Source organism: Choloepus didactylus, chromosome 2 (assembly GCF_015220235.1).
Source record: "Choloepus didactylus isolate mChoDid1 chromosome 2, mChoDid1.pri, whole genome shotgun sequence".
Taxonomy (NCBI): Eukaryota; Metazoa; Chordata; class Mammalia; order Pilosa; family Megalonychidae; genus Choloepus; species Choloepus didactylus.
Genome location: NC_051308.1, coordinates 175,020,506 through 175,046,162, shown reverse-complemented (window position 1 = coordinate 175,046,162; position 25,657 = coordinate 175,020,506). Strand labels below are relative to the sequence as shown.

The 25,657-nt window shown below is 34.7% G+C and overlaps 1 protein-coding gene across 6 annotated transcripts in view; it reads left to right on the top strand.

Annotated features, from left to right (window-relative positions):
* LRRC7 (leucine rich repeat containing 7) overlaps nt 1–25,657 on the top strand; it is a 618,288-nt gene that overhangs the window by 526,666 nt on the left and 65,965 nt on the right. For all 6 annotated transcript variants that reach the window (XR_005215335.1, XM_037826923.1, XM_037826929.1 and 3 more), the window contains one exon: nt 12,797–13,018. Coding sequence is in view for 5 of the 6 variants with exons in the window: in XM_037826923.1 (XP_037682851.1) it covers nt 12,797–13,018 (222 nt within the window). In the remaining variant the exon portion in view is untranslated. The remainder of the gene's footprint in view (nt 1–12,796; nt 13,019–25,657) is intronic.

Here is a 25,657-nt window from a genome sequence, read left to right as displayed (position 1 = left end):
AATTTTCTGATGCTTATATTTAGTGACATATTAAGACACTCTCTGACTTCCTCTGCTTAACAAATCTAAGTCCTGTACCCCTACTAGATATACCTCACCATGGTTTTTATGGCAGAAATGTTGGTTATTTTTCTGGAAAATGTTAAAAATGCACTGTTTGAGGTTGCACAGATTATAATATATAGAAAAATCGGAAGAATAATTACAGGAATAGCTAGATACTCAAAACTAGTCTTGAGAATTCAAGTTGAACTCCTTTTATGTAACCAGTTTCAGAAAAGTTTTCAGATGAATTAAATGCACTCTTAAAATGTAGCTTAATTGATTACCATGTTAAGTTTTCCAGGAAATGCAACCATCTAGCAAATTAAGAATAAATACATCCCACTAGAATTCAATGCCCCCTATAATTGCAAAATATTGATATAAGATAGAGAAGGCTAACTATATAAACAAATGCATTTATGTGTTGTACATAATACACATATATACATATAATATGTGTATATATAATAATATGTATAATATACATGTATATATGTGTGTGTGTATCTCTGTCTCTAGCTAGCTATGTTAAAATTCATTTGTTAAACAAGAATTATTGGCCAAAGCAAGAGTAGATGATCCATAGGAAGCCAAAAATTCCATGAAAACCAGACCTTTCAGAGACAACTCCATGCACTTAGTATTAATAGCTGAATCAGAAAAAAGGGCTTGAAGAAATCAATGAAACAATTTCCTCCATTTCATGATCCATTTCAAATATTTATTTTGTTGATCTGAACAGCTAGGATGATGTATTTTTAATCTATTTATTTTAGTATTATTTAATTCATAAGTATGTTTAAAACTTAAAAAATAGAGATTTCTGTTTTGTAATTAGATTTGTTCTCAAAAATAATGCAGATAAGGGGTTAGAGAAATATGGATGGAAAAGTTCTCTAAATTAAAGCAAAAGTGACAGATGAATAAAATACTGTTTTGTTTCACAGTCACTTTTGTGTTGGATTTTCTTACCTGATACAGCATTATTATTTAACTCACAAAGCATATCTCTTTATCTTCTAATACCAGTAGAATAATACAACTGTCTCCAGTAGTGACGGACACCATTGTCACAAAATCAGGGGATTTTCCTCATCCAGACTGACTCTATATTATTCTTTAATAAAATTACAAACCCAAAGTGTCTATCAAGAGGCTATTGAGTCAGAAGTAGAAATAAACTTGCCAAAGATAAAAGCAATAGAAAGAGTGGCAGATTAAAACTACTTATTCCATCAATATTTGGCATGTGTTCCTTTAACCAAATGACTGTTCTACTTCAGAAAATTGAGATAAGAGAAAAATTTTGGAAGAAATCTAAAAGGAAAAAGAAAAAGTAAAAATACAAAATTAGTCCAATGCAATAAAAATGTCTCTGCTTGAATATTTAATTTGAACAACTAGATAAGCTGACAGCTGGCAGATGATCAAAGATTGTTGTCAAACAGAAAATGTCAAAATGGTTAGAGTCCATTTCTTGCCACATGATTTTTATCTGATTTACTCTGCTACACGTGGGTTCTTAGAAATCTTACAGTGAAAGAAATTACTGTCAAAGTTTTATTGTAGTTACCCTTTTCCCTTATGTTTTATTTTGGTTATGTATAAGTATAGGTATCATCACAAAACAAATTGTAGGCTGAAATGTGTAGACTGACAACCCCAATTTCATCGTGTTGCTATTATGCATCTTCCTTTGTTTTTCCTTTCTTTAATTTCCAATTCTATAGCTATGTTTTGTAGGTTGACATTTAATCATAAAAAAATGTGTTTATAGAAATTCGGTAAGCCAAAGATGACTGCTGCCTGCACCTGTCAGCAGCTGCTGTCACAGTGCATGTGCACTAAAGTAAAGGGCACTATTGCTTCACCTTTTGTCTGTTATTTGAGGTACTGGTGTATAGCATCAGTATATGACTCTAAACAATTCAACATCAAATATGTTGAATGTCCGAAAAGAATATTTCACTATGCTGGCAGAATGTGGTGTCATCAAAACTCCAGGGCAGAGAGCTCCCTTCCAAGTATTGGTGCAAGTTTTTTCTCTAATACCCAAATGGAAGAACATAAATTCTGGCACCAGAACTCACCTAGCTTAATACAAATGAGAAAAATTATACACTAAGTAACCCTAGTAAAAACTGTATTACAAAAACAACAGCTTCTCAGCTTCTTTCTTAATTTCTCACTAAGATTTGCTTTTTCTATTTTGCTGTAAGAGTGCAGGAGAAAATGTCTGCCTTAACTTTGTCTTTAATTGACCATTGAGCAGATTAAACTGAACCTCTGTGGCTTAGCTCCCTGATCTGGGAAACCAGGGCAATGAGGCTTACCTGGTAGAGTGGTTCTGAAAATTAACTGAGATCATGGAGGTAAAGCACTTATCATAGTGCTTGTCATATACGTGTTTAATTAATGGTAGCTATTATAATATTTATTATTTTTTATAAAAATCCACATTGATTATGAACAAGCTAACTCTTCATTTAGCTTCGTTGCTAATGGCAGGGTGTCAGTGAAACCAAGATCAAAGGTTAACATCCTTAATGAGTTAGTTATCCATGTGCACTTGCTGCACAGTTGTCTTGAAAATATATGCAGTGATGAGGATGGAGGTATCAAGAGAAAAAAATGAAAAGAGTCGCAGCAGCCTAAAATATTAGCTATACTAGTGAAGAGTAGGTAATATCATCTCTACTTATGGCAGAATGTTTTTATCTTCTATTTCTTTATGCTGTCCCTCCTCCAAAAAAAGAGACCAATTCTCAATATCTGAAACAAAATGCTTAAGTAATTGCTTGCTAAGAAATAGCTTGTAAGACACAATCTACCTGAGCAAAACAGAGTTTTGGAAAGCATGGAATTCAGAGATTTGTGTAGTTAAAGGTGGGTTGACCTTTGAATGGGGAACCATGGTTATGTGAATGAGACTTCTACTGATTGGCTGATTTTCGGAAGTGTGGGGCTATCACTGACTGGCTGGTTTTCAGAAGCAGTTTCTAAAGCAGTTTTTCATTATTAATTACAATAGGTTTAAAACCAGTTCTTTTTCGTGGTTATTATTCCTGTGGCTAAAGAATAATCAGACTCTTTATTCAGAAGATGAGAACTTTTTATTCTCATCGCCATTGCCATGAGTAAGCAACTCAATAAGTGCTTACTGTGTACCAAGCAATGTGTTCAGTATATTACATTATCTTCTTTAATCCCTCACAATATTCTATGAAGCATTTATTATTATCTACAATTTTCATATGATAAGCTGAGAGCTAAAGTAACTGCATAAAAAGTGAAAGAGTAAAGACTAAAACCGAGGTTTATCTGACTCCAAGTCCTGTATTATCTTTGTTGTCTCTATTTTTAAAAATTAACTTTTATTTTGAGATAATTGTGGATTTACATGTGGTTGCAAGAAATAATACAGAAGGATTGAGTACACGCTTTATCCAGTTTCTCCCAATGGTAACATCTTGCAGAATATATTGTACAATATCACAACTAGGATATTGACATTGATACAGTCAATATATAGAGGAATTCTGTTGCCCTTTTATAGACACAACCACTTCCCACCTGCCCCTATCCCTTCATAATTCATGATATTTCTGTAACCTTCTGTATTTAAATAATTTTGTCATTTCAAGAATATTATATAAATGAGATCATATAGTATAGAGCCTGTGGGGAATGGCTTTCTTTTTATGCAGAGTACTTCTCCAGAGATTCAGTTCATCGGGAATATCAGTAGTTCATATCTTTTCACTGCTGACTTGTTTTTTTTGGTATGGATGTACCAAAGTTTGTCTAACCATTCACCCATTAAAGGAGATCTTGATCATTTCCAGTTTGGGTCTGTTAAGAAGAAAACTGCTATAAACATTCATTACAGGTTTTTGTGTTATAAGTCTTCCTAAGTCTATGGCAAAAATCCTACGAGTAGAATTGCTGGTCATATGGTACTTGCATGTTTAGATTTTTAGGAAAATGCCAAAGTTTCTTTCAGAGTGGCTGTTCCATTTTACATTCCCACCAGGACTGTATGAGGGAACCAGTTTCTTCTTATCATCACCAGCACTTGGTGTTGTCGCTGTGTTTTATTTCAACCATTCTGATAGGGGTGTGGCAATATCACAATGTGGTTTTAATATGAATTTTTCTAGTGGCTAATGATGTTGAACACCTTTTGATGTGCTTATTTGCCACCATTTGTATATCCTCTTCAGTAAAATGTCTCTCCATGTCTTTTGCCCATGTAGGAAATGGATTGTTCCATTTTTTAATTATTGAATGTTCAGAATTCTTTATATATTTGAGATACGGGTCCTTTGTTGGATATATGATTTACAAATACTTTTTCCAACTCTGTAGCTTGTCTTTTCATTCACTTAACAGGATCTTTCACAGAGCGAAAGTTTTTCATTTTGGTGAAGTCAAATTTATCAATTTTTCTGTTTATGAGCAGTGCTTTTGATGTGACATTTAAGAGCTCTTTACTTGGCCCAAGATCCCAAAGAATTTCTCCTTTGCTTTTACCTATGTGTCATATAGTTTTATGCTCTTTATTTAAATTTGTGATCTATTTTGAGTTAATGTTTGGAACATAGTTTCAGGTTTATTTTTTTGCCTATGGATGTACATTTGTTCCAGCACTGTTTGTTGAAAAGTCTATCTATCCTCCATTGAATTGCTTTTGCACCTTTGTCAAAAATTAGTTTGGCATATTTGTGTGGATCTATTCCTGGGTTCTCCATCTGTCCCTCTACAAATCTACAATACCACCCAGTCTTGATTCCTGACATTATGATAAGTCGTAAAATCAGATAGACTGATTCCTTCCACTTTGTCTTCTTTTTAAGAAGTGTTTTATCTTTGTAGTTCCTTTCTTTTTCCATATAAATTTTAGTATAATATTGTTTATATCTAAACAAAATCTTGCTAGAATTTTGATAGGAATTCATTAATCCTGTGTTTCACTTCAGAGAGAATTGACATCTTTACTATTTTGAGTCTTCCAATCCATGAACACGGTATGTCTCTCCTTTTATTTAAATCATGTTTGATATCTTTCATCAGTAGTCTGATCACCAGCATTTCTTTTTATATATTGATAAATTCTATTTGCTAACATTTTGTTATGCATTTTTGCTTTATATTCATGAGAGATATTGGTCTGTAGGGCTTTGTTGTTGTTTTGTGGGCTTTTTGTTTCATTTTGTTTTGTTTTGTTTTGTTTTGTTTTTGGTACTGTCTTTGACAGGTTTTGCTATCCAGGTAATACTAGCTTCATAAAATAAATTGGGTAGTGCTCCTCCTTTACTATTTTCTGGAATATATTGTATAGAATTGGTGTTACTGCTTCTTTATAATTCAGCAGAATTGTTCAGTGAAATTGTCTGGGTCTGGAGGTGTCTTTTCTGGGAGTTTTTAGCTATGGATTCGGTTCCTTAAAAGTTGTGGGGCTATTCAAATTGTCGATTTCATATTGGGTAAGTTGTGGTAGTTTGTGTTTTTTTGAGAAAGTGGTCCATTTCCTCTCAGTTGTCAAATTTATGTGTGTAAGTTGTTTGTAATGTTAGCTTAATGTCCTTATAATGTCTGCAGGGTCTATAGCGATAACCCCTGCTTCATTTCTGATTTTGGTAATTTGTGTCTTCTTTTGTTTTCTTTTTCAGTCTTGGTAGAATTTTGCTAATTTTATTGTTGAGTTCTTCTATATACTTGCTGCTTTTTCATCTTAGTTGTTCTGTCTATTCTTGAGAGAAGGGTGTTGAGGTCTCCAGCTCTAATTGTGGATTTGTCTATTTCTCTTTCAGATCTGTCATTTTTAATTCATAAATTTGGAAGCTCTGTTATGTGATATATACACATTTATGATTGCTATATCTTCTTGATGCACTGACCCTTTTATCATTATATAATGTCCCTGTCTGTCTCCGATAAATTTTCTTTGCTCTGAGGACTACTTTATCTGATATTAATAAAACAATTTATGCTTTCTTTTGAATAATATTTTCATGATGTATCTTTTCCATCATTTTACTTTCTACCTGCCTATATTATTATAGTTGAAATCTGCATATAGTTTATAGTCTTATATAGTTGGGTGATGTTCTTTAATCCATTCTGTCAATCTCTCTCTCTTAATTGGTCTATTTAGACCATTTAATTTAATGTAATTATTGATAAGTTAGGGCTTAAGTTTCAATTTATTTTTTTTTATGTTTGTTCTCTCTCGTGCATGCATGTGCTTTCTATCTCAGTTTTCTTTTTCCTGCCACCTGTGTGTTACTTGACTATTTTTAGAATTCCATTTTGATTTATCTATGTTATTTTTTATTGTATCTCTTTGTGTAGCTTTTTTAGTGGTTGCTGTCAATATTATATTGTATACACATAACTTAATCTACTGCTGTCATCCATTTACCAGTTCAAGTAAAGTGTAGAAATCTTACTTCCCTGTATGTCCTTTCTTCTCCCTCCATTTATAAGGTAATGGTCTTAAATATTTTCTCTACATACATTTAAAACCACATCAGTCTGTGCTATATTTTTTACAAATACAATTAAAATACAATTAAAAATCAAATACAATTAAAAAAATTCAAGAGAAGAAGGAAAGCTTACTGTGTTTACCCAAATGTTTGCTTGCCATGTTGTTTCTTCCTTCCTAATGTCCAAGGTTTGTTCTTTTATGGTTTCCTTTCTTTTTAGAGAGCTTTCTTTAACCATTATTTTAGGATAGATCTGCTGGCAACAAATTCTCTTTGCTTTCACTCATCTGAGAATGTTTTGATTTACCCTTCATTCTTGAAGCGTATTATCACAGGCATAGAATTTGCAATTGACAATTATTTTTTTCCAGCCCTTGAAAAATACTGTACCATTTCTTTCTGTCCTCCATGGTTTCTGATGAGACAGCCACTGCATTTCAATTGTTTTTCCCCTACAGAGAAGGTATAGTGGTTTTTCTCTGGCTGTTTCCCAGATTTTTTCTTTGTCTTTAGTTTTCATAAGTTTAATTATGATATGTGTGTGCTTGGATTTCCTTTAGATTTATCCTTTTGGGGGTACACTATGATTCTTGAAGCTGTAGGGTTTCATCTCTAGCCTAATTTCAGAATTTTTCAGCCATTATTTCATCATGTAATTTTTCAGCTTTACTTTCTTCCTTTTCTACTTCAAATGACATGAGTGTTAGAACTTCTGTCTGGTCTATATATCCCCGAGACTCTGTTCATTATTTTTCAGTCTGTTGTTTTCTCTCTGCTGTTCAGACTGGGTAATTTCTACTTTTTTTTTTTTTTAAATCTTCCATCACTGCTTCTTCCTTCTTTTCCCTACATTCTGCTGTTGAACCTATCCACTGAGTTTTTATTTCATGTATTGCATTTTTCAGTTCTAAAATTTCCATTTACTTCATTACATCTTCTATGTCTTTGTTGATGGTTCTATTTTTTTTTATTTGTTTTATGCATGTGAGGAAGTTGTTCATTGAGGCATTGTTTTGAAGGCTGCCTTAAAATCTTATCAGATAATTCTCACATCTCTGTCCTCTCAGTGTTGACATCTGTTGATTGTCTTTTTTCCATTCAGTTTGAAATCTTTGTTTTGGTATCATTAGTGACTTTCTATTGCAATGTGAACATTTCATATTTTGTTGTATGACTCCGGATTTTATTAAAATCTTTTTTAGTTGACTTTCTCTAACACCACTTGAGTAATGGGGAGCTACCTCATTATGGCAAAGTGGAGGCAGGAGTCTAGTTTTCCTTCTTAGCCTTCATCAATACTTGAAACAAGAGCTCCTCAGTATTACTAGGTGGGGATGGGAGTTCTGGCTCCCCACACGATTTCCACTAAAACCATTTTGGGAGTGGTCTTGTTACCACTGGGAAATTGTGAAAGTCCCAACTTTCTACTAAGTTTTCTTTGACACTACCCTAGTGGGAAGGGAGAGGGGCACCTCATTACTGCCAGATGTGGGTGGAGGCCCAGGCTCCTCATGTGGTCTCCACTAACACTATATGGTGGTGGTGGGGTGGGGACTTGTTTCTAGCCAGTGGGGTGAAAGTCCTGACTAGTTGGCCTTCCCAGATACTACTTCAGCCTGGGTATTGAGGGTTCTTGCTACATAATCATGAAGGTGGAAGTCTAAGCTCACCACTCTGCACTTGCTGTTAGTGTTGGAACAGGGGCCACAGTTTCTGCAGTGGTGTTTAGCTAAAGCAGGGTGATTATTGTCTAAAAATTTCCTTTCTTGCCAGACGGCCATTTTTCTGATACTTTGTCTAGAGAGAGCAGGATTTTGTTGAGGCTTTTTAAATCTGTTCCCATTGGTGTTTCTGGATTTCCCACTTCTTAAGCTTGAAGTCAGGAATATATGCGGCAACAAGAAAACCACCATCTCATCCCTTGGGTCCTGAGGTCTCTAGTTCCTCTGCCTACTTCTTGCTCCCTTTCAGCGTGATCTTATATTTGTTTATACATAATGTGCAAGGTGTTTAGTTGCACTTAGTGAGAGGGATAGGGAAAAGTACATCTACTACATCTTCCCAGAAACAGAGGTCCTATTGCCTCACTTTTTAAAACTTAGTCTGCATGTTTTAAAAAAAACACTACAGAATACATGGTATGAATAGAAATTGATAGGACTGTTTTTTGTTTGTTTTCAAAATTACTGAAACTGACTCATCTAAATGAGTGTTGGTTCCTTGAAATCAGTTACCGAGTTATCATTTGGGGATGATCCTGTGTTGTTGACACTGCTCCCAAACATATTTAGAACTCCTTTGGACTTAATTTTGGAGGTTAACTTGTGTTCTTTTAAATATTTTTAGTAACATTATTTTCCTTTGAGGCTGTGGTTGATTTTTGGAAGCAACCTCAAGTGGTTCAAGGGCCAAGATGGGTAGTAAAACAGGTGACCAAATTGTGTAGTACTCTTCTCAAACACTCTTCTAAGAGAATGGTGTGAGCCAAAGAATTGTAGTAAGAAAGACACTTTTTTTTTATATCACACAAAATCTCCAAAACACCACAAATTTCCAAATAATAAGTCTGATTAGCTGTGGAATAAATTTTGTGTGAACTGTGCCAATTGGTGTCAAATCAACACTTATTTTCTGTGGTTCTGACATAGTATTTCCTTGGGTCCTATGGATATTGGAGTTTTTTCCTGTAAACTTTGACAGTTTGTTTTGGGGCAACTTGAAAACACCATATTCCATCACTTTTCTCCTCAGATATATGCTATTTTGTCCAACCTCCCTTTGAAAGTTTAAAAAACAAATATGAATTCTTCTATTTCTTTTTATCATTCAAAATGTATAGCACAGGCTTTTTAGGACCTTAATGTTCAAATTCCCTTTCAATATGAGTCCGTATTCTCATAGCTAACACTCTGCTTGAACAAATCCAGTATCTGACATTTTCTACATTTTCATCTGTCTTTTGTATGTCATCATAAGTATCTTTATTACCTACTGTAAGTTTTTGTAATAGTCAAAAAATCTTTCCCTTTGCAATCCTTTCACACCGTAATTGTGCCTTTAGATGTCTTGTGTCATTTATCTTTGTTTAACTTCATATAAAATTTAGTGTTAATTCTTTGCTTTCTACAGCTATCATTCTCCATCCCCATTCCTCGTAGCCAATAGCCCAAGAGAGTAAAAACACTGCTGCTGTAGAAAACAGGATCATTTTACGGCACATTCTTTCCGTGCCCACTTTTTGTTTTGTTGTACCATCCAAGAACATAGTTTCATCGCATCATGGCCACAGAAAGATAACTAAATGCACACTGCATCATCCCATTTGCTGAACTATAAAGCACTAAGTAACCTGAATAGGATCTAGAAGAGATAATAGACCTAATTCAGTGAGTTAGGGAATGATCATTTAGCACATTAAAGAGTTGCTACAGAAATTTAATTTATCCTCCCTCAACTACCTGATCCTTTCATTGTACTGTCATGATTCCTTTTCAATACGCAGTTTATTTATTGGTAGTAGGGGCAGAGGTGGGCAACAGAGGCAATCATTGGGAGAGAGAGTTGCAATGTAATAGTATAATGTGGTGTTTGAGAACATGGCTTTTAATGGTCAGCCTGGGTTCAAATCTTGGCCCTACCAGTTGTTCAAATTACTTGGGTAATTTACTTAATCTCTCCTAGCCTTAGTTCCTTCCTCAGTAAAGTAGGATAATAATAATTACCTCTCAGTGCTATGTGAGGATTAAAAGAGGCAATATTGGTAAAGTATTTTAGCATATTTTCTGGCACCTAATGTTTGGATGGTATCTATTATTTACTGAATGCCAGTTACTGTGCTGTCACTAAAGATGGCAATTGGGATATTGTGCTTGCCTTCAAAAGTTCAAAATCAAAGCATGATCTTGAGTTCCAACTGTCCTAACAAAAGAAAGAAAGAAAAAAAAAAAGATAAATCAGAAGGTTATTTCAATTCTATATTAATATAGAATTAACTTTTTCCCTTGGATAAAGAACTACCAGGATATTCTAATCAATGAAGTAATAGTTAAGCCGTCATTATTGATTTTTTCATGTAGATTATTCATCATGGAACCAAAACTATGTTCTGGAGCCCTTTAAGTTTTTCTGGGTATAAAAATACCTTGTTTATCCATGTGATCACTTTCACTTAAACTGCCAGTCTCTCTCTTTCCCACTGGTGCAAATACTGCAGAGCCATGAATATTACACCAGTGAAGGTGAGATGCCCGTACAAATGTAAAACTCAATTGATTGCTCAGTAGTCAGATCAAGTCAGCCTCAGGTGGACAACCAGGAAATAATTTTCTCTAGCTATGTAACTCAGCAGGCCAGTGGATTCATTCGTAGCAGCTCTAAATGTGATACTGTGTTTATCATGGCTTTCCACTCCTGTCAGACAAGAGAACATGGAATTCCAGGGAAGCAGGAGAGAACTGAATTTGAAATAAGGAAGAACTTGTCTCCATAGGTGTTAAATCTTCTAGAATGGCTGAAGAGTTTGTGGCATCTCCTTTCCTTAAAATTTCTCGGAAGGGACCAGATACAATAGAAAAATAGACATTTGCCCTTTATGTGTTTATCTTAGTTGTATTTGTGAGGTTATAGTTTTGTGAACACTGGCTGAGTGTATTGGACAGTGTTGGATTGATAATTGTTTTCACATTGTGCTAGGATAACCTGAAACTCTTTTGCATTTTTTCATTCTATTTCTCATGAATAAAATGTCTTTATTGGTTTTTAATGTAAAAAACTGTGCATAATACCAAAGCAGCCAGTTGGAAATCTAAAAATGTAATCACAATGCAGTTGTTTATTTTGCCCTACATATTGCCAAATAATAATTTTCAGTATTTCCTTCATGAAATTACCTCTTGTTTCAGAATCCAGAAATATGCCTTCCCTCTTCTACGAAAGATTTTCCATTATCATTTTAGGTTCCTTATGTATCTCATATTGCTCTTAAAGAAATTTAAAATAATTAGCCATAATCTCTTCCTTGAATGCTTGTTTAATAATTATTTCTTTATTCCTTCAACTTGACTTTTTCATAGCAATCAAAAATCTTGATTAGCCAGGAAAATTCACCAGCTTTCTTAGATAATGAATTTTAAGATGAAATTCATGTTTGAATTCAAATCACCTACCCTTAAAAGATCAACAGGAAAGAAAATGAACCCTGGAAGTAAATCCTCAGAGCCCTCAGTAGTAATGGGTGACGTACCAAGCATTGCACTATATATGTGTAAAAGAATTGAGAGGCATTTAGTTCTTATGCTAGAACTCCATGCTAACCCATACTTAACGTGCAAAGGCATATTCTAGGTTATCAGCTCACAAACAGAATTGCTTGCTTGGTGGAAAAGAAATCAGGCAGAATGACTCAAGGAGCTAGTGTTAGGATGAAGGTGAGAAAATAGGACTGAACAAGGAAGCAGGGGCAGGCACCATATCATTTAAAGGTGGGAGACTGCAGTGAGCATCCTCTGTCCCCTCCACAGGCACCTATCTTGAGATTTCTCAGGCTGAAGGATTGAGAAATGATCATTATCACTTTAAATAAGTACTGATGCCTGTCTAAAAGCTCATGAGATGATCTGCATGCAGAGCTCACTCTGGAAACCCTTCCATATCCAATGGCTCCACAGTCTACAAGTACTCATAGAGTTTATCACATGATTAATTTTTAACGTAAAATAAAGACTCTAAAAACCATACTCTTGATTTGATAATATAGAAAATTAATAAATACCGTTATATGAATTTGAACACTCTCTGTGCGCCTATGGCATAAAAGAAAATAAGCAATTTGATTCTTTCATTTTAGGATTAGGAGCCAGTTCTATCTTTTTCTCCCTGTTATTTCTTATATTATCTCTCTCTCCCTGGTACTATTCAAAACGAAATGCCAGATAGAAATCCACTTTATTTTTAAGTTGTGACTTCTTTTTCTTCTTGAGATTTCTCAGGCTGAAACTTGTTCTCTAAAATGAGGGTTAAAATCATTTCTAGCAAGCCACCAGATGACTATGAATGTACTTAATGCAGCCTTGCTCCAATATTAACATTTTTACAAACCACAGTAGGCAGACCCTTGCTGTTTTTTTCATTATTCTTTCCGGCCGCGGCTGAAAGCCCAAATGACGCTACTTTACCGGAGAGATATTCTATGCATGTTTTCTACTTTAATCACATCCTTTCAGCACCACGAATCTCTGCCTAACAGATTATCTTCTCCACAGGCAGGCAGTCACATCCAGACCTTGATGGGGTCCCAAAGCCTTCAGCATCGCAGCCGGGAACAGCAGCCATATGAGGGAAATATAAACAAAGTGACCATCCAGCAATTTCAGTCACCATTGCCTATTCAGATCCCCTCTTCACAGGCCACCCGGGGACCTCAACCTGGACGGTGCTTAATTCAAACTAAAGGGCAAAGAAGCGTGGATGGATATCCGGAGCAGGTGAGAAGAGTTGTTTTTAATTGGTGAATTTTCAGGAGACGTTCAGGAAAATCAAGAGTCCCTGGTTTGCCTTCCTTCATTAATGTGGTGTGGGACCCAGTAATGTTGTCACCTTGTTGAATGGGCTGGATCTTATCTTTGTAGGGATATTATCATTATTTTTGGTGGTTGACATCACAATATTTATGAAAAAGGGTAAAATGCCCATTTCACATGAGAAAAAATTAATGGGTCAGAATAGTTTTTCTATTACTGTCCTCTGCCCACTCTTAGCTATGCCCAACTCCAATTGAGCTCTACCACATGGCTTTTGAATATTGCAGAGAGCTTCAATGGATTAGGTATGTTTACGAAGGCCCCTGGTAAAATTGACAGTGTGAAGAGTAAACTGTCTTTTTCCCATCTCTTTATGGGAAGACATTTTTAAAAGTCCTATCTTCTGATTGTTGAATAGTACAGAGACAAAGCTTTGCTATGAAGAAAATGATAAAGAACAGTAAAAGGAAACATCTCTGAAATGCTCCAAAAGCTACTGTACAAATGCCATATAGCAGAAAAATCGCTGCTATTCTGGCCTATCTAAAAATAGGATTCGCCTTTCCATTGTGGAACCGTAGGACCGGAACACTGAATAGGATCTCATCTGTTGAGTTATATAAAGCATAGGAAGTAAGACGTTAAGATCTTAATCTTCTCGTAAAATTGATTTCTCTTATTTCATTTTCAGATCTGTTTCTGGGATCATTAGGCAACGTTCCCACTGAGTTTGCTAACTCCTTAAAGTGCTTTCTGAAGGTTTCACCTTCTTATTGCTTACTCAAAACTTCTCATGTGACCCCCCCCCTTATTTCCTAAACATACCAGATTATCTTCATTTTCCAGTTTTTTACTTTATATTGTTAAAAGCCATTTATCACCTGCATCCCAACTGCTCTAGACATTTTCTTTATTTCTTAATACCCTCCTTGAAGCTAAGGTTATGCATTAATCATTTTCAGAGTCAGATACTTTTATCAAGAGAGTTTTCTCTCTCTTCTGCTTGATTTAGGACAAGTGTTGGATTTAAGATATAATAAATCAGAAAGGGCCTTTAATCAGGTAAGTATGTGAGGTTTTAATTCTCCAGACTCTAAAAAACATCTTAGGAGGTTAAAAATTATTCCTATCCCCTCCCCACCTGCGACAAATCACCTCCCCCTGACATAAATCCAGTTCTATTCCTACTAGAACTAGGTGTTTTTTCTCCCATAATCTATTTATTTAAAAAACCACTGAGATCAATGTCCTCTACTTTAACCTACTTTGAATAATAGGTTTGGTATTAATGTGTAGTTATTCTAAATGCTGTAAATTTAAAGACCATTTTGACACTATTTCTTAAATTTTATGAAATTTTACTGATGAGAGGATTACTAAATTTTAAAGTTTATGTGCTTATTAAATTTATAACAGCATGATTTTTTCAGAGAATGAATTTATAGTATTTTTCAAGTGTTTTGTTTCACAGCTGTGACAACATCAGATGCCTTTCAAACTGAGAGGAAAAAATTTAAACATTGAATGGCTATGTTAATGAAGGGATTTAGAGATAATTCCTTTTGCTTTCCTCGCTTCCTCTGTGTTGGTTTCAGGCTGAAACAGTTAGAATGCCTGAGATAAAAATGTTAAAATAACTACAAGAAAGCCTAAGGAATCTTTAAACAACTAGTACTGGCCCCACACTATGCTTTCCTCCCCTCCTCAGTTATAAATCTTGAGGCAGATTTTCATTACTTTTTTCACAATTCAGTGTAGTATTTGTCCACTACGAGTGGCATTCTGAAGCCAGCTCATCCCAGGCCACAATCATGTGCATCTCTTCCCAATTCCACCTTTAGTGACATCATGTCGGTGGCTTGAAGTTGTGAGAATTATACCATGGAAATTGACAAACACTACAAATCAGACCTCCACCGACACCTCCACTGCCACGCCCAGCCGACTGTTAAAACATTTTCCAGCATGTCGCTGACTACTGTCCAGTTTGTCTTCATCTCTTTTTCTTTCCCTAACCTCTCCACTGTTTGATTTAGCACAAGAAAGGAAAGGGTGTCCAAGGACTAGGAATCAAAATTTGAAGTTCTGGTTTCATGTTCACCTTTATCAGCCATATGACCTTGGCCATGTCACTAAGTTTTTATGAGGTTCTTTTTCTCTTATAAAATGAAAATATTACTACCCAACAACAACATTCAATTCTACACACACAGGCAGAGTAAGCCTGGCTCTGAGAATGTAGAAATAGAAAATAAAATCCTTCAAATCACCGTGTACACTAGAATGTGGAAGATGAATATAGACACAGTCCCATGAGATTCTCCGAGGGGCTCCTTCTCCAGGAGGTCCAAGGATAAAATAAGGATTTTGAGAATTAAATATTGGAGGAAATCTGATGATTATCAGTCTCAACTCTAAGTCTATAAATGGAAAAATCAAATTAGAAAAAAACAAACAAAAAAGAGGCTGAAGTAGTTTATATAATTCATTAATATAATGAAAATATTTCATGGACTTTTTATTTTCCTAAATTGTTTCTTTTGAAAACTCAGACCCCTCTAATATGTGTGAGTCTTTTTCTGTGTGTGTGTTTGTGTTAAAGCAAGACTTTTATTCCAAATTTAACAAGGCAAAAAATAGGGGGAAAGATTTAAAGTATTTAAAGACTATGTGGGGTTTCACATGAATATTATAGGCTAGTGATTTAAGAGCAAAGACCAATGAGGTAGCTAAAAATTTCAGTGGGTTTCAGGCATATAAACAAAACATTCTATTTTCGTAAGTCATTTCTTGTGATGCATTAAAAGAGCCATAAAGAGAAAAAAACAAAATCCTGCTTAAAAGACAGCCATAACTGTGTTAAATTTGGTCAAATACAATAGGGATAAAACCTAAATTATTCATAATTTTTAACAGCAAGGAGACACCATAAATTTAGTAAACAGAAAGACTATTTACCATGAGAAAGCATAATAACTTCTATTAAAGTAAAACTTGAAAACCTTATTTTTAAAAAAGTCACTTATTGGAATGTTATAGAAAAATCTGCTTACAGTGAATATACATTTTTTTATTTAGAGAAAAGAAGTCTGAATGAAAAACAGAAAAGAGACAACAATTGCCATACATTGAGTGTCTTCTTTGTGTTTTGCACTATATATGTGTTACATACAGGTCTGGCTTCAAGGGTGTGTAACCTGTGTAGTTACAAAAAGCCCCAAACTTAGAAGGACCCTGTGCTTGGTTTTATGCCCTACTGTCAACATCTTGCAATTCTTAGTAGTTATTGAACAAGGAGCTTCGTATTTTCATTTTACACTGGGCCCTGGAAATTATGTAGTCAGTCCTGCTTACACATACTATTTCATTTAATCCTCACAACAATCTTACACCATTTTTACAAATGAAGAAACAAGGCTTAGAGAAAATAGGTAATTTGTGCAAATTATAGTTTGTTCAAGATGGAATTTTAACCCAGGTTTGTCTCATCTAAAACTCAAGTTCTGTGTCCTAATCTTGCTATTAAATTAGCCACATGACCTCAGACACTTTCCTGCTGTGGCCTCAGTGTCCTCTTTGGTCAACTGGAATTAATTAAACCTGTTCTAGCTACCATTCACAACTATTGAACTGCCTGATCAGAGGGAGTGTTGACGTGAACTCACAAGAACACTTCCAAATGCTTTAAAAAGCAACTAGTACTTAAAAATGAGTTTTATTATTAACAAAAACATTCCTCTGTATCCCTTAAGGTGATCTAAAGAAATAGTGCATCCATATAGCAATGAACATATATAATAAATGCTACTACTGACAACATTAGAGTGAATTCGAATGCTGTCATTGTAATTTTGTATAGCCGTAAAGAAGCACTTAGTTACCTTTGATGTTCCTCTTGAGTGTTTAAACCATCTAAACTTTCAAATCATCCATCACGATAAAACAGGACAGAAACATCCAAGAATTCCAAGAACCAGAGCAAGGTCTAATGCACTTATTTTCACATTTGTTTTTCAGCGAGAATGAGTATCAAGCCTGTTTTCAGCTGTAGGATTAAATGAAATAAAATATACGAAAGTGATTTTTAGATGATAAAGTACTACACAGATCCAAGGTATTAATTTCTGTAGACTAGAAATCTGATTTCTAGCAATAGATATTCTTTTTTAACAAATTATCTATAATACAAAACCACGGACATGACATCCAAAGTTCACTACGAAGGGGATTTTACTTGGAAAAGAGATTTTAATGTGTGAATCCTTTGGATTTTAGACGAATACAATGGAGAATAAGTGTCAGAGCTGTATTAAGTAGTGAACTGACGAAAATGACCAGAAATTGAAAACTTGACTCTCATTCCATATGAAAATCTCTTAGCCATCATATCTATCCTGTTAACTCTTCCCTTTGTTCCCCAATTCAAAGGAAGACAGAGAGAGATCCTATTCACCTTATCCCCCACTTCACAATATAATAATACTTTATATCAATTGTTCTCAACCTTGGCTGTATATTAGTATCTTCTCCGGAACTTTAAAAAACACTGATACCTAGGCCTTATCCCCAAAGAATGTGATTTCATTAGTCTGGATGTGATGTGGGTAAAGAGATTTTTTAAAACTCCCCCAATTCTAATGTATAGGCAAGGCTGAGAACCACTTCTTTAGCTATTTCTGTAATTCAACAAATTCACCTACTGAATAGTATTTATATATTCTTATTATCACTGTTTAAAAGTATACATAAATTGTTTATGACTTGTTCAATATTTTTAAAAGAAACTGCTATTAATTTGGTTTTCCCCTTTTGCAAATATACAATCCAAGGAAGAGTATATTTATATATGTAGAACGTATAGATACCAAAGCAGAAACAGGAAGTAAGAACACCAGCATAATGCTTCAAACTTTTCAAAACCCTTTCATAAACATTAACTGATATAATCTCATCAATAAGGCTGTGATAAAGATAGAGCAGTTTTCATTTTATTGATTAGAAAACTGAGATTAAGAGAAGTAAAGCATCTTGCCTCTGGCAAGACAATTTAGAAGATGAGCTAGATTTAGGACCAGGTCTCAGGAATCCATCACATTACTTGCTGCAGACTCTTCCACTGGAAGAGAAAAACAATGGAAAAATTCACTCTCCAGTCCACGTCTGCCCCCAAACAAGGGGACAACCCCATTAATTGTTCTAACCTATCAGGATGGAAGGAGCTCCATGGCTGTCTCCTGCTAGTGCCCATGAATGTGTGTGCAAACTAAAGTTTGTGCCTGAAAGAGACCCTATACAACTGCGTTAGAGTCAACCTCTCTGAGTTACACAAACTTAAGTGTATCTGTCATATTTGAGAAAAAAAACAAAACTCCAAAACCTTCCCAGAAGAAGGTGTTATATAGCCTACCCTAGAAGAGATCATTTTAATTGTTAACCATACCTAGAGTACTTGAAGCAGCTGAAAAACATGATTTCAGACACTTCTTTAGATCAGAAGCTCTGGTCAGCTGCCTGAAGTTCTCACAAGGTCCAGGTGAGGCTTTCATTATTGGGGGCAGGTGAGATAAACTACATTATACTGGGTGTTTACCATGAAAAGGAAAGAGAAATTAGAAAGCAGTGCTTTATTTATAGACTTTTAATTAAAAGAAAATAATTTAATAAAGGTAGTTAGAAAAATATAGGTGTTAAAATGATTTTAATCTATCTGATTTACTTCGATTATTTCAAGGAGCACCCCATATCTCATCCTGCCTCACTTAAAGTGTTACTATCAGTAAATATTTCCCCTGTAGAATTTTATTCTCCAGTCATCAAAGCAATGTTATATAATGTTGCAGCTCTAAATTTATAATTCATAGACAACACAAATAAAATGTAACAACACATATCTACCAATTAACTTTTCAAGTTGTGTGCAGTCAAATGGTAGAAGGCATTGCAGTAAGAATCAGAAGGCCTCTTTGCAGTGTTCCACTAAATATATGCATGATCTTGTCAATTTCCTTAAGTGTAAAATGAAGGAAATTAAATGAATAATTGTTAAAATATATTTCCAGCCTTAAAAGGCATTCAAGTTTCTATCTCCTAGATAAACAGATAGGGTTGGCTAATTTTTCTGAAAAGACCTAGAAAATGCTAATGAGGGGATTTTTTTTTTTTTTTTTTTTTTATCACCATCATTTCATTGTCATCATCTTCACCACCTCCACCACCACCTAGGTGACCACAGCAGATATTTTAGCCTGTATTCAGGACATTCATTCTGTAAACATATATTGAGTGTCTGCTCTGGCAATTTTTCTCAACTGCAGTTCTATGAGATAAGGAGCCCTAATATTCTAAGATATTCATTGGGTGTAATGCATTAACTTTTCTCTCATGCATCCCAAATGGTACTAGTTATGTACTATCCTTGGGAGAATTGAGAAAACTCAAACCATTTTCTGTGTTCTGTGGTTCATTTGGGGAACCTGGTTAAATGCCAAGCAGTGTGTGTAGGAACTGGCAACACTTGGGTAAATATGGGAGAGGTGGTCCCATGGAATTTATTTTTTAATTCATTTTATTGAGATATATTCACATACCATGCAGTCATACAAAACAAATCGTACATCCGATTTTTCACAGTACCTTTACATAGTTGTGCATTCATGACCAAAATCAATCCCTGACACCTTCATTACCACACACACAAAAATAACAAGAATAATAATTAAAGTGAAAAAGAGCAGTTAAAGTAAAAAAGAACACTGAGTGCCTTTGTTTGTTTGTTTGTTTGTTTCCTTCCCCCATTTTTCTACTCATCCATCCATAAACTAGACAAAGGGGAGTGTGGTCCATATGGCTTTCCCAATCACACTGTCACCCCTCATAAGCTACATTTTTATACAGTTGCACATGAGGGGATTTTATCCATCTATCTTGACATTAGTATGTCTTTTCAAAAGACTTAATTAGGACTTTGATCTGGACTTGCATCTCTCATTCACAACAGGAAAAATAGGAAAATAGAGAAAGGACTAAAATCGCAAATAATATTATCCTTGAGTATTAACATTTGTATATTTTTGTGATTATTACCTTTTGATTATTAAAAAGACAGGCTTATTAGAAATGTTGGACTGCAGATAAGTTTCATATAGTCTTTGTATGGCTACATAATGCACAGAATTTAAGTCACAACAACAAATAATAAAAATAAAAAATAAAAACAATTCCTTATAAATGGATAGCAATCTTCATCATACAAACCCTATTATATAACAACCAGTAAGACCAGGAGCTAAAACTAGCAGCAACATTAATTCAAGTTTAATTTAAATACCACAAAGCATTATCTCTGCTTTATACAGTACATAGAGATATATTCACATACCATGTAGACATACAAAACAAATCGTGCATTCAAATTTCCATCATCATCATTTCATTTGACTTCTCAGTGATGTGGCTTGACTGATCTTTTTCTTGAAACATTTTCTTCACTTGGCTACGATTGCTCCACTGGTTTTCTTCCTGCCATGCTACTCATTCTTTCCAGGCTTTTTGGCTGGTTCCTCTTCTGTTCCTAACCTCTAAACATTAGTCTGGTGCTCAGGCCTTGGTCCTCTTCTCTTTTTAACCATGCTCTACCCTACATGATCTCATTCAGTTCCCGGCTAGGTGACTCCAAAATTTGTCTCCAGCCCTGACCTCTCCCCTGTAGTCGGGATGTATATGTAACTATCTACTTCATGACCTCTCAACCTGGATATCCAAAGGATTTCTCAAATCTAGCATGGTCAAAAGGAACTCTTGATTCCTACCCCTGCCCCTACCAAAAACCTGCTTCTTTCCTATACTCCCACCCTCTTACTCTGACCAAAGATCTTAGGCAGTCATCCATGAGTCCTCTTTCTCACAGTCCACATCCAAACCACAGCAATTCCATGAAAATATATCCCAAATCCACCACATCTCACCAGCCATCGCTTCAACCTCTGACTCCTTCAGTAACTTCCTACTTGTTTCCTCTTCTTCCAATTTTGTTTTCCTTCAGTCTGTTCTCCACTGTCAGAGTGATCTTTATAAAACGTAAATCAGAATATGTCACTATTCTACATTAAATACTCCAATGGCTTTCAAAATTTCTAAACAAATTCTAAATCCTTACTATGACCTAAAAGTCCCTACAAATCTGACTCCTGCTTCTCCTTTCACTCTTTCATTAGCTATTTTCTCCCTAGCTGTGCTTATCTTTCTTTTTTTTAAAAGGAGAACAGATTTTTTGAGATATAAATTACATACCACAAAGTTCACTTGTTTAAAGTATACAGTTATTTTTAATACAGTTATACAGCTGTGCAACAAATACCATAATCTAATTTTATCAGCCCTAAAAGAAGCCTTGTACCCATTATCAGTTACTCCCCGTTGTCTCTATCCCCAGCCCTAGGCAACCACTAATCTGCTCTGTCTCTATAGATTTTCCTGTTTTTGACACTTCATATAAATAGGATCATACAATAGGTAGTCCTCGGTGACTGGCTTCTTTCACTTAGCATAATTTTTCAAGGTTCATCCATTTTGTACCATGTATCAGTATTTTATCATTTTTGTAGTTGAATAATATTCCAGTTGAATGGACACACAACATTTTGTTTATCCATTCATCAGTTGATGGGCATTGGGTTGTTTCCACTTCTTGGGTATTTTGAATAATGTTACTATATAAACGTTTGTGTTCAAGTTTTGTATGGATATATGTTTTCATTTCTCTTGGGTATATAACTAGTAGTAGAATTGGTGTGTCATATGGTAACTCTATGTTTAACATTTTGAGAAACTACCAAACTATTTTCCAGAGCACCTGTACCATTTTATATTCACACCAGCAATGCATCCTTGCCAACACTTGATGATAACTATGTATTTTTTTTTTTTAATTAGGGCCATTCTGTTGGATATAAAGTGGTATCTCATTCAGGTTTTGATTTGCATTTCCCTAATGGCTAATAATGTTGAGAATCTTTTCATGTGCTTATTAAGTCATTCTTTTATCTTCTTTGGAGGAATGTTTAATTCAAATCATTTGCCAATTTTTAAATTGTGTTTTCTTTTTATTTTTGAGTTGTAAGAGTTCTATATATATTTTCTGGATACAAGACACTGATTATATATATAATTTGCAAATATTTTCTCCCATTCTGTGGCTTGTCTTTTCATCTTTTTGGTGGTGTCCTTTGAAGCCCAAAAGTTTTCAATTTTGATGAAGGCCCAATTTATCTTCTCTTTTATCACTTTTGATGTTGTATTTAAGAAATCATTGCCTAACCAAGATCATCGAGAATTATTCCTGTGTTTTCTTCTAAGATTTATTTACTTTATACTTTTAGCTCTTACATTTAGGCCTGTAGTCTATTTTGAGTTTATTTTTATGTTGGGTATGAGGTAGGGGTAAAAAGAAATCATCCTTTTACATGTGGATATCCAGTGTTCCCAGGACCGTTTATTGAAAAAACTGTTCCTTCCTCATTGAATTACCTTGACCATAAATATTATGGTTTATTTCTGAATTCTCAATTCTGTTCCACTCATCTATACATCTATCCTTATACCATCTTGTAATTTCTTGACCTTATAAAGACCCATGCACCTTTAGGGCCTTTAAAATTGCTTCTCCCTCTGCTTGGAATAGCCTATTGTCCACCACTTGATCTTTTATATCACTCATGTTTCTACTCAATGTCACATCCCCAGAAAGGTCTACCTAAAACAGCACCTCACTCCCATTCCATCACTCTCTACCACCTTTCCTACTTTATTGTCTTCAAAACTCATCTCACTATCTGAAATTTATTGTTTACATTTTTAGTATCTATGTCACCCGTTAGAATCCAAGTTCTATTAGGAAAAAGTTTTTTGTTGTTATTAATCTACCTGATATGATGCCTAGCACTTAGTAGGGAATCAATAAATATTTGTGGAAGAAAGGCATGAACCATGATTTCTACAACAATTTTCATTAATCAATTAAATATCATTGAAGCACTCCTTTGCATAACTAACATTCCTTCTAAAAACTCATCATGTGTTTTAACAAAAGGCTGTCATATACATTTGAGAACACATAACTGAGAGTATCCTTGGTCACACATGCATATTAACTTATTTATTCATTCAACTAAAAGTTAATTGAGTGCCAACTATGTGCTAGCCATTGTTCTAAATAGTCAAGGAAGAGTTGATATAATAGATATAAGGAGATGACTCAGATATCCTACTTCCTTACAAATCCATGAGGATGTGGATGTCTATTTACCAAAGCTTCTATATAATAATATTCCTAGGGTCCAGGTCTGGAAATGGTCTCAGAATTGAAACTTTTTTTGATTACAAGGATTTTTCTTGATGCTTTGGCAATTAATTGTCCTCTAATAGATCAAAATTTTAACTTGAATTTCACACAATACAGAAGATATGAGGTCCTATTTGCTTCGGTTTTCAAGGGGATTTTCAAGTAAGTATATAATTGATGTTCTTTTTAAAATAAAAGATAATAAGAAAAATCCATTCTTTATTATTTGCAAATAAGAAAGTTTCTTCTCACTTTTTTTATCAACTAGGATTACTGATTACAGTTAGCTCAACCCAATCAAACTTAAGCAAAAGAGAATTTGGGGGGCTTAATTGAGCTGAAAGCCAGGGATTAGACAGTCTTCAGATAAGGATTAATGCTAGGTCCAGTAGAAGTCATGGCTTCTCTTTCAATGAGTTGGTTCTTGTATGAGAAAGCCTTTCCCCTCATGATAGAAAGATGTCTGCAGGAACTGCAGACACACTCAAATTTAAAACTAGTAAAAAGGAGCAAGTTTCTCTTTCCTGGAAGTCATACTAGATGTCTAATTTCTCTGTTTTAATTGGATTACCTGCCCATCCTATAAAAAAAATTACATTGGCGGGGAAGGGGCACGGTGCTTTCTTTTAGGCCTAGATAACAAGTCTTACCGAAAACCTACAGGCTGAGAAAAGGGGAGTAGATCAGCAGTTCTTCAAAGAGACATTGAAGTATAGCCACCGAAGACAGGTTAATGGATCCTGGGCAGAAAACAAGAGGTATCCACTAAAAGGTTTATAATTCATATTGCTAGGAAAGATTAACACAGACCGGAAGTGTCAAGTAAAGTCAAGTGATGAAAGCCAACTCTGAAAGAAGCAAATGCACCAATGACTGCCAGGCCATTGCTTTTGTCTTCAGCAAGAAATTTCATTCTTCGAAATCAGTCTCTGAAAAGAAATTGAAATACTGATTTTCATTAAATAAGCACTTCAGTAGTCTCCTGGACCTGACTGTTTGCTAGAACATTGCATTTCCCCTTTAATCCTCTTTAGTTTAATTCAGACTGCTTCTTGGCTGTGAGGTATTCTGTCCTCTTACATTTTATGGCCTCTTTGGGCCCTGCCGGCAGATAGAACCCATTATATGGAAGATTAATACTCTCTCTGACATGCTTTATGAGATACAGTAGTTAAAACACAACCTAGTAGCCACACCACATCGTGCCCTAGGGTAGCCCAGCTTCAGATCAGAGTTTATGGCTATTTGCCACATTTGTCCTCTTTATTATTTCTATTATTAAAAAATATTTTGAGGCAGTCCTTCACATACTTGGCACATATTTGTTTCCTTAGATTTTAGTGCTTTCAAGATTGACGGTAATATAAAATAGATAAAGTCACTACCTTGAAAGAGAACTACTAAAAATTACTCTTGGCAATTTACTTTGTAAGCAAAATTCATTGCATTTGTTTCCTTTCAGTTTTTATAGTGGTCTGGGGAAAACCAGAATGTATGTACCTTCTACATATTACATTATGCAACTCAAATTTTAACATTGGAAGATTTAACCTAGATTTTAAGTAATTTAATTGGAAACACATAGATATATTGGAAAACACAAGAGTAAAATGTTTTAACCATATTGGTGCCTTTCTTCTTATTTTCTATTAATTAATAACAAAAAGGACTAAAGATTAACTGCTGTATTGAATAAAGCTAAAGTATTCCTTCCAGCTATATCAAGCTATAATATGTTCATATCCATAGGCTGTGAGCCATATAGAGACAAAACTATTATAAACCATAGTTTCTTCCGCCCTATGATAACTAGTTTTAAGAAATATAGCTCAATTAGAGTAAAAGGTGTAATAAAACCTATCTTTAAAATAAAAGTGTAGGAGAAAACTTACAGTAATTGCATTTATCCATAATTCTGAAATTATTTATTAATTATTCTACCATGAAAATCACATTAGTGGATAGTTTTGCCCTTGTGTTGCAAGCAAACTATTTAAGTTAACCATTATACTTACCATTATGAAATATGACATTGAATTAAGGATAGTCCCATTAAACAGCCAAATCTAATTAATCCAGGTTTCAGTGACTCACAATATTTGATAATTAAGTCAGGAACAGGGCTCAAGCTTGCTGTGATCTATCTATCTGAACATAAGGGATTAAAGGAACCTTGAAAATACAGAGACCATTTTGGGCATTTACGTTTACCCATGTGCAAATTAATAGGCTAAGCAAGATTGCTGGAGGAAACATTAAGCTGC